The 10,000-nt window shown below is 35.7% G+C and overlaps 1 protein-coding gene across 11 annotated transcripts in view; it reads left to right on the top strand.

Annotated features, from left to right (window-relative positions):
* Positions 1 to 8,849, top strand: part of Cyfip (Cytoplasmic FMR1-interacting protein Sra-1) — a 52,959-nt gene extending 44,110 nt beyond the window's left edge. For all 11 annotated transcript variants that reach the window (XM_070142044.1, XM_027382020.2, XM_027382019.2 and 8 more), the window contains 8 exons: positions 671 to 804; positions 1,154 to 1,345; positions 1,583 to 1,786; positions 2,679 to 2,773; positions 3,090 to 3,161; positions 3,301 to 3,467; positions 4,065 to 4,212; positions 5,151 to 8,849. In XM_070142044.1, coding sequence (XP_069998145.1) covers positions 671 to 804; positions 1,154 to 1,345; positions 1,583 to 1,786; positions 2,679 to 2,773; positions 3,090 to 3,161; positions 3,301 to 3,467; positions 4,065 to 4,212; positions 5,151 to 5,342 — 1,204 coding nt within the window. In that variant the 3' untranslated portion in view covers positions 5,343 to 8,849. The remainder of the gene's footprint in view (positions 1 to 670; positions 805 to 1,153; positions 1,346 to 1,582; positions 1,787 to 2,678; positions 2,774 to 3,089; positions 3,162 to 3,300; positions 3,468 to 4,064; positions 4,213 to 5,150) is intronic.
* The last annotated feature ends 1,151 nt before the right edge of the window (positions 8,850 to 10,000 follow it).

Below are 10,000 nucleotides of genomic sequence, written 5' to 3'. Positions count from 1 at the left end.
AAAAATTACCTGTGTAAAAAGTTTTGAAAATAGCTTTGTTCCAATTTTTTCATGGTAAGTATCAGATGTAGGCCTACTGTATGTTGAAACCTTTTGGTAGATTTTTTATTTCTTGGAATTTTTTCACTAGAGAAAACCAAGTGGTACAGGCAGTGACGTAAAAAATAAATGTAGAAGATGTAATTTGACAACCTGGAATGTCTGTAAGGAAAGCAGTTAATGTTCCGTAAGACATTCTTATTTTGTTCTTAATTATTCAAAACAAGTGTCAGATGGGGCTGTCGTACATTCCTCTTGTGCCCCCACATTCCTGCAGAAGCAGTGTATATGTAGTAGTCACCACATGCGCAACATAATACTGATGATAGTGATAAAGTTGATTATGATTATGATAATGTTGATTGTTTTGGTACAAACAAGAACAGAAAAACTTTCTCTGATGCCTAAAATCAGCTGCAAGCCACTGGTAGTGTACCAAATTCAACAGCACTCTCATAACAACAGAGTGAATTTGTTTTGAAGCAAATAGCATAATTAATTTAATTTGCTGTTTTGACTTATATATGTATGTTTTGCCTGATTTCATAAAGACATCTTAATCAGATTCCAGGAACTACAGAGAAAAAAAGCAAGATAGGAATTAAATATGAATATTTTCTTTATCTTCAAGGTTTGTCAAAGCACCTGTAACTACATTTGCGCAACCGGTACAGAGAGACAAGCCTCCAAATGTGGCACCGTATATGGTCTGGGGTAGCAAGGCTCTTAATGTAGCTTTCAACACAATTTACTCACAGTATTCAGGTATGATATGATATGCTAGTGTTTATCTGGTGTCTCCTTCCACTGCATTTTTTCCTCTCCTCTCTTTGGTCATATTCCTTTTTTACCTTGAAATAACACACTAAATATATTCAGTTAAAGTCTCTTTTGTTGTCATTTCATTTATAGATAGATATCCTTTTGAATATACTCAGATTTTGAATACTACCAGGTAACTGAAAATATTTGTCAGATGTGAAAACCTAATAAGAGGATAGTTTTTATCAATCTGGAAAACAAAGACAAAATTTAAATGATTACCTGACAGGAAACTACTAAAAATTAAAGTTTAGCTAATAAGAGAAAAAGCAAACAACAATTTTCCTTTCAGGCTTCCTTGGTCCCCCGCATCTACGGTCCATCGTCCGAGTGTTAGGGTATCAGGGTATTGCAGTGGTGATGCAAGAGCTCCTCGAGATCATCCACTCGCTCATCCAGGGCAACATCCACCAATTCACGAAGACATTGCTGCAGGCTATGCCCAAGCAGTGCAAGCTTCCCAGATATGATTATGGATCCCCGGGTATGGTTCAGGATGTCCTGTTGATGGTTCTTCGTTCATTGTCATCCCTAGGCTGTTTAGTTATTAGACATTGTTTTATTATTGGGCAAATAATCATAGTGTGAAACTGATTCCTTTTTTGTATTGATTTGACCTTTTATTCAATATTGTTTTTCAGAAGGAGGAAAAAAATTAATTACAGCTTTATGTGTATTGCCTTATCTCATTAATAGTATGATTGCCTTTTATCTTTCCTAGGTGTACTGGGCTATTACCATGCCCAGTTGAATGATATTGTGCAGTATCCTGATGCCCGAACAGACCTCTTCCATCACTTCCGAGAATTGGGCAATGCCCTTCTGTTCTGCCTGTTGGTAGAGCAATCACTCACACAAGAAGAAGTTTGTGACTTGCTGCAAGCTGCACCGTTCCAGAATATCTTGCCGCGCCCCTACTGTAAAGGTGGGTTTTGCTGTTGTCACTAGGGATGAGCCCTTGCTTTACCACAGAGCTCATTCTACTCCATTCCTTGCTGCCCTCCACACTGAGAACACGAGTCAGTTGGTGGTAGCCAGTGACCACCTTGTTTAAACTATTTGTGTGACCTTGTAATATATAAAAGAATATAGAAACATGAATAGGGAGGGGCTGTGTGTAAGTGTGTGTGCGTGTGTGTGCATGCATGCACATGTACATATGGTCTTTCAATTCATCAGTCTCTGCTTCATACAACAAATCACAGAGATCACCATCATACTCCAATCATGTAACTCTTCCTGTTATGAATCCTCCTTTGATTTCCCATCATCGTAACTTGACTCCAAGTCATTATCGTATTTTCTTCATCATTCTCCGATATTTTTAACAATAAAAAGATGTTTCCTTTATTGCATTTCTCCTTTTCTTTTCAAAGTTGAGTAATCAAGTTTTGAATTCCCATATAGAATAACTTAATATACTCTGAGACCACATGGCTGAAAAAGTAGATGAGAACTAGGCCTGTAAAGCAAATTGAAACAAAGAAGACGTATGGAAGTATGCACATAATTTCATGGTTCTCTTGGTACATCAGTGACTTTAACATCGGAAGTTAACGATTAGAAAGGAAAAGGAAGTTATTTGTGATCTGAAGATAAATCTCTATTTTCATATATATGTGCTGGCAATAAGAAATATATAATTTTTGATTAGTCAAGTTCGTTTTTTTCATTGGAAGAATTGTCATAGATTGTAATGATAAAAGAATCAAACCAGAAAGTGATAATTCTTGTAAATATTTTAAGAAATGGATATTATGAAAAGTTGTAAGAACATCATAAAAAAAAACTTTTTTTTTTTTTTTTTTTTTTTTCAGAGGGTGAGAAGCCAGAGACAAAACAGAAGCGTTTAGAGGCAAAATATGCTCCTTTGCAGATTGTCTCCAACATTGAAAGGCTTGGAACAGCAAAGGTTAGCTATGCTGCATGTGTCTAAACTTGATCTTTTGCAATAATTTTTACAATGTTATCAAATATTGTAGTAAAGATTTAAAAGGTGTATAAAAAATTATAGAAAAGATTTCAAAGTTTTCTAAGAAATCATATTGAAAATATAAACTTTATGACTAAGATAGCATTGGCAAGAAGATACTTGTAAGATTAGTATACTGCATATAACTGCCTCCAGGCTGAGTTTCATTAGAAGTATTGTGTATATAAATTTCTCAAGATGTTTACAATGAATTAATTTTTTTTTTGTTTTTGTTTTTCTTTTTCATTTTTTACAGCAAGCCATGATTGCACGAGAAGGTGACTTATTGACAAGAGAGCGCCTTTGCTGTGGCCTGTCAATCTTTGAGGTTTGTCTGCGATGACATCTGTCCTGTCTTTCTTTTAATGACGTAAAGTTGAATTCAGAGCAGTGTTACTTGCAAAGTAAAGGAGATTTTTTCCTTTCTCTGAAATGAGCAAATCTCTTGACTTTTTTGTTTCCTTCAGGTTATTTTGACACGAATACAGACCTTCTTGGAAGACCCCATCTGGCATGGTTCCCCACCTGCAAATGGTGTAATGAACGTAGATGAATGCACTGAGTTCCACCGACTGTGGTCTGCACTTCAGTTTGTCATGTGCATACCAGTAGGAGCTAATAACTTCACTGTTGAGTAAGTGGTAGTGAGTTTGTTTTGTTTATGTTGTTATGATTGCCCCCCTTTTTTTATTTGTGAATTTGTTTGTTAGTTTATTTACCCATCTTTTTATGAGAGAGCATCAGTCTACCCTTAATATTATTTCTGGGTAATTTATCTTTTTTATTCTAGTTTTTTTTTAATAGGTGTTGATGCACAGATTTTTGTATATACACTTACTATAGATTTGTTTTATTGATTATTTTACAAAGAGATGGTGCCACATGTGTTTAGTTTCTAAGCACATAAAAATGACTGGGCTGTCTTTTTAAAATATAAAAAGAAAAATTAAATTTAAAAAAATAGTCTTTTTATGTGATTCAGTAGTTAGGTTTATTGCTAATATTAATGCTGTTAATAGATATGTTTTTGCTGTTGAGTTTGATCATATGAAGTTGAGTTTGAATACACAACTATAGAGCACATATTAATACAACTACACAACATACGAGTACTATTCTGCACACACATTTGAACACCATTATACAAACACACATGCTCACACATTCATCCTCTTCACTTTACACTGGTGAAAGTCAGAGCCTGACTAAATTTTTTCATTACCTTCTCAAGGCAACTCTTCGGTGAGGGGCTCAACTGGGCTGGCTGCTGTATGATTGTCCTTCTGGGCCAGCAGCGGAGGTTCGAGGCGCTTGACTTCTGTTACCATGTCCTACGGGTGCAAAAGGTGGACGGAAAGGACGAGGCCGTTAAAGGAATTGTGAGTAGTTTGGGGTGCCATTTTTATTACTGATTGTTTTACTTTGGGATGTATTAGTACTGTCGTGAAATTAATGAAGAACACATGGATGAGAGTGTGAGGGAAGCAAGGAAAGAGGAAGAAAGTAAGTAATCAGGGAAATCAGGAGGAAATTAGGGAAATGGGGATGAGGGGGAGGGAGAGAAGGAGGGAGATAGAGAGAGAGAAGGAAGGAAGGAGGGGCAGAAGGGGAGAGAGAGAGAGAGAGAGAGATGGTTGGGTTGAAGGCCAAGGGCAAGATCACATGATCACTTAATAACCACAGGTCCTTTATTCTCCATTCCAAACAGCCCATCACAGTGCACTTGCTAGTGTTGAGCTGCAGTTGTTAGGTTAGGGGGTGAGGTCTTGCATCAGTTGTTGATCTCCACCAGTGGGTGTCCGCCTTTCAACTCCTGTTGGCTAGGTTGTTTTCCCACCAGTGGGCTCTCAGAACACAAATTACTAAGGTGTCTCAAGATGCTTGGTAGAATGGCTTGGCTTAAGCAGCAGTTGCAAGGTCCAGCCATATGCATACCACATGCCTTGAGTCTTATTTGGGGAATACTAATACATAGCACCAAGTTAGGAATAAAATGCAAGCTCTAAGATCCAGCCGTAAGGTGAGGCAGGGGAAAAGACCCAGGTTTGGTAAAAGTGCTGTTCAGATCAGGAATTAAAGGGTAAGATCAGCTAATTATTACATGACTTGCATCCACCACTAATGAACTCTGCATTACAATACACTTCATAGTGTGGGGATGCCATCTTTAGCATTAAGAGTGTGGCTCTACCCATCTTTACTGGCAGTTGTAACCATAGAAGAGAAAGTGAGAGAGTGTAAGTGTGTTTGTCTTTATTTCTTTATTTGTTTTTGTTTGACCAAGACATTTATAAGTATCCTCTTCCTTCCCATTCAGCAATTGAAGAGGATGTGTGATCGCATCCGACGGTTCCAGGTGCTGAATTCTCAAATCTTTGCTGTTCTGAACAAATATCTGAAGACAAGTGACCCTGACAACCTCCCAGTAGAACACGTGCGATGCTTCCAGCCACCTATCCACCAGAGCCTGGCTAACCAGACATACCAGCGACCAGACCACCTGCGCTAGGGCCACATTGACATCCAGGAAACTTGTAATCAGAATCGGTTCTGCAAGGGAGAGTAGGGGCATCATACAGTATTGTTCTGCTACGAGGATAGACTTCTTATGAGGCTTTGCTGGAAGATTTATGAGAGTGGATGCTTGTCCTTACCTCCACCCAAAAAAGAGATAAATAAGTACTCTACTTTTCCTCTAGAGATACACACTTTTGTATATATTATTTTAAAGATTTTTGGCTTTTTCAGAACTGTTGGAAATTGTCTGATTGAGTGAGGAAGGGAAAGTTTGATGAGAAGACATTTCTTTGTCTTAATGTGCAAACCACCGAGAGAAAGGGGTAATTGTTGTGCTGTGTTGAACATTCATATATGGCCAATATGTACTGTTTAATTTGGAAGACAATAAGGTACAATGGTTTGTAAATAAGAAGTATATGCAAAACTATTCTTGAAAATTTAGTTCAAATCTGTATCTCTAGTCAGGAGACACTGTTAGTTCCTCTATTGATTGTGTAACCTCACCCTTTACCCCTTTTCATTTTGCAATAATTAGGTTAATCTGGACTTCATAAGCTAATTTTATGCTATGTAGTAAAGCAGATATTTTGCCAATTTTTTTCATTTGGATAATGTTTCTTTTCACAGGGATGAGCCTGACTAGTTCAGTTCCATGTTAAGATACCTTTGGCTTTGCATTACAAACTGTTTAATTTCTTTCATATTATATATACACATTATATTAAATCTCAAGCTGGAATCATTTTCAAGTGAAAAAAAGGCAGAAGGGAGAAAAAACTGTATTAATCATCTGTTAGAATAGGCCCACAGTTACCATGCATTTAGTCCCAGTTACATAAAATATCTGCTTATAAGCCATGTAGATAATTTCATTCAGAGCTAGTAAAAATCTCTTGAAGTTGATTTTTTTTATTTTCCCATTTTTCCTTTTTTTGTAATTCACAATTATTAAATATATCAAAATCTAGCTACTACATGTAAACTCATTATTTCCATTCAAGGATGGTAGATTGGAAATGATATGTACATTTTTAATGAGGTGTGTTCAACATAGGGAATCTCAGTTGTACTTTACAAATGATATTTTTTCTGTCCAAGTGGAAATGATGAACATTTTCCTGCAAATTGTCAGGTAGGGACGGAGTCTGACACATTCTTTTCTGACGATGAAAGGCAATGTCTTAGCCCCTCAAGGCAGAATACTGGTGAATCTGTCTGCTCCCACAGACAGGGTCTATACCAAATTCTACTGCTAAGACTATGCTCCCCCTCGTATTCACCCAAACCTTCAGCCAGTTTGTTGAAATTATACAAGGCACGACACAATGAATATTAAAATTTACAGATTTGTATATAAACAGATATGAATGTTTATCTGCCTATCTATTTGATAGATATACATTTATCTATCTACCTATATGGTAGATATTCATGTCTAGACTGATAGATGTGTATTTATTTCTGTTTATATGCACGTCCGTATTATGAATATTCTTTGAGTCAGGCCTCACACAGTTTTAACAACCGACCATTTGTCAAGGCCAGTCTTATCCCCAACTACCAGAACCATAAGGCTGTTTCATACTCCACTTGATTTTAGTTTGATTAACTTTTATCAAACATGCCCTTAAAACGAAAGCATGGTCACCGATTTCCCCTTGGCCGGAGGAGTTAATTGGTATGAAATTCTGCATGGATGAATTTGCATGACTTGTATATTCATTTATTAATAGCTATATATGTCTTATATATAGATAATTATTCCTAAGTTTATGTAGGTTTTTAGATTTTGATGTGGATGTCTCTGAAGTAGGAGACCTTTTTCCCTGGAACTTTTTGTTGTTTGTAGATATTGATTTAGGGTCTTGCATGGTTTCTTGTTATCTATAACTTACATATTAAAGGGAATTTATGTAATGACTTTCCTTGTGATAAAAGGACAAAAAGAAAACTTGACTGAAGTAGCTTGGGCATATTATTAGTCAGATATCAGAATATTATTGTGCTGGAAGTTTTCTGGTGTGTAAGTAATGATTGTAGATATGGCCATATATGGGGTTCAGCTTATGATTACCATGTATTTTTGTATAAGGTAAAATGTATAGAAATGAGACAAAAAAAACACACTACGCACACTTCAAACACAAACATAAAATTTCCTGTGCTTGTCAAATGAGAATGGGTAAGTGCTGTACAAAAAATAAGAAATTAACAAGGTAAGGTTTTTAAGTTAATCAGTGGCAAAAGGTGGAATAGGAATGTATATAGAATGGAATTACTTTAGGCTTTGCTGTGTATATTGTATAAGAAACAGTATTGAACTCGCTGGCCTTTTGAGCACAACTTTTCCCAGTAAGACCCTCATGCATAATGCTATAGTCATTACCAGTAATTCTAATATTATTAATGTCCTGGATGTAAGGGTAAGTCCTTATTTTTACTACCTATGTACTTTGCTCTTTGCACAGTACAAAGTATTACCAAGTAGCTATTAGTGACACCCAATCTTGAGTGCCTGAAATGTAGGTATTGAGGCTATGAAAGGTGAAGATAATTTTTTTTCATTGCTAGGAAAAGGAAGCTTCAAAAAAAAAAACTTTTCGTATAACATTAATATTTTTGAAAGTTACTGATTTGTGTTGCACTCTATGAGGTTTATTCAGAATTTATATTTAATAGTTTCTTTATGTGTATGAATTCATACACATACTAATTAAAGACCTTATTTTATATATTTTATCTTTTTTACTCGTCTTGTATATATGAAAACCATTTATTGCATTCTGTTGTTTATCATGTGTTCAGAGAAAGGCAAGATTATAGGTTGAAGTTTGAAGAATATCTTAAGGAGAGCTCTGTGGAAACAGTTATTGGAGAGGTGCAGTTTCAATAACATATCACACTAAGGAAACAAGACATTGGTACTCAGAGTTAACAGTAATATTTTGAATTTTGTCAAAAGCTTAAATGGGTGCAGGTGAATTTTTGATGTGCCCCCTCGCACGGGATTTGGCTAAAGAGGAGTTAAAAGAGAATCAAACAGATTAAGCGCTAGAGGCTTTGTCAGTGCTTCTATTACTGACTTGTCTGTTGGTATTTTGCTTTAAATCATAGTAGAAATGTCTAGCAATCCTAAATATTAGCAGTATTTCATGATAATTTGATGCAGTGGATCATACAGTAGATATAAAGTTGCTTAACTTGGATTTACAAATTCACTTAGATTATCTCCTGTTGTGCTCAGAATAATAGTTGTTTACTGGGATTTAGTGAAATTAAATAGCCTTTTAAAAATATTTCAGAATTACAAATGACTGATACAACTTTATGATAATAATGTTCATGTCTTTTAGGAGGATTAGTAAGGCATGTGAAGCTGAGCATTGTCTTTATTGCATGTTTGCACAAGAGGGATGTTTTTCTCCTCAATTAAAATACCAGCTGGAGAATACCTGTACAATACCAGTTTTATATCAATAAAAATCATACAAATTAATCACCAGTTTTCCTACCCAAGTGGGAATATAATTGATAAACCATAAAAGAGCATTGAATCTTCATGTTTGCTAACCAGTTTTGAAGAATAGGTTGTCTTCATTGGTTATTTGCAAAAGGATTACATAGATTAGTTACCATATATGAAGCTAGAAGTAAATATGACTGTTTGAAAGTGTACAAAACACATGGACAAAGGCTAATCATTAGTTCCTGTCATTCTGACAATTGTTATAATTATTATCATCACCATTCATTCAGAAAAAAAGAGCTTCTGTAATAGACAAAGAAAATAACATAAAAAGAATTAAATATGATAATGTACACTGTAAGAGATACTTACAAGGGAGACAACAGACAGGAAACATGTGGTGTGATCATTTGTCAAAGGCTTTAAAGAATGGTGCAAAATCTGGGGGCTGATGGGAGCCAGCGATAACACGACCTAGAGCATGTTTCTCCTCGGGTATCTCCAGGCTTTCCAGGGTGCAATTAAAAACTCTCAGTAATTCACTTATAGAAATTATCAATATCTATAAAGTCAACAAAAGTTGTATTAGGGATTTTATATAAAACATTTAAGAGTTCATTATTCCAAAATTTGCTTTTTATTACCAAAAATAATCAAGAAATGGCTAATTTAAAACAGGATCTACAGTCGGAGAGATAGCCCATCAGACCAGCATTAATAATTTTGAATCGGTAAATCAGTGTCTGTGCTTCTTTCTTTAAAAAATATACACCATGAAACACAGAACTACATTGAAACAAAATAAGTTCTTGTGCTTCGTGTTGCTCAAACGAGAAGTCCTATGAGCAGCGTTATTAAAGCAAAAGGCTTGTGCAGTCTATTACAGCCGAGCTTTTCTCAATTGAAACACTAAGCCTGGCTGGGCACTCGGACAGAAGTCAGGACCTAAACAAAGACAAAGGCAGTTGAACCGTGCCTTGAATAAACTTCCCATCAGCCAAGACATCCATTGAAAAATTGTGCTAATATAAAAAATAAAAGATGTATTTAAAAATGTGAGTCAGGATGAAAGATTAAAGGATCAGGTAAGTACAGGGTTTTATGTGATGACAATCAGGCTGGGGAACAAGGACCTTTAGGAAGAGGGAGGGGCATCTGTAGTAAAAAAAGGATTTGGCTCC

This window comes from Penaeus vannamei, chromosome 28, assembly GCF_042767895.1.
Source record: "Penaeus vannamei isolate JL-2024 chromosome 28, ASM4276789v1, whole genome shotgun sequence".
In the NCBI taxonomy this organism is placed as follows: Eukaryota; Metazoa; Arthropoda; class Malacostraca; order Decapoda; family Penaeidae; genus Penaeus; species Penaeus vannamei.
This window is presented reverse-complemented; position numbering and strand designations above follow the sequence as displayed.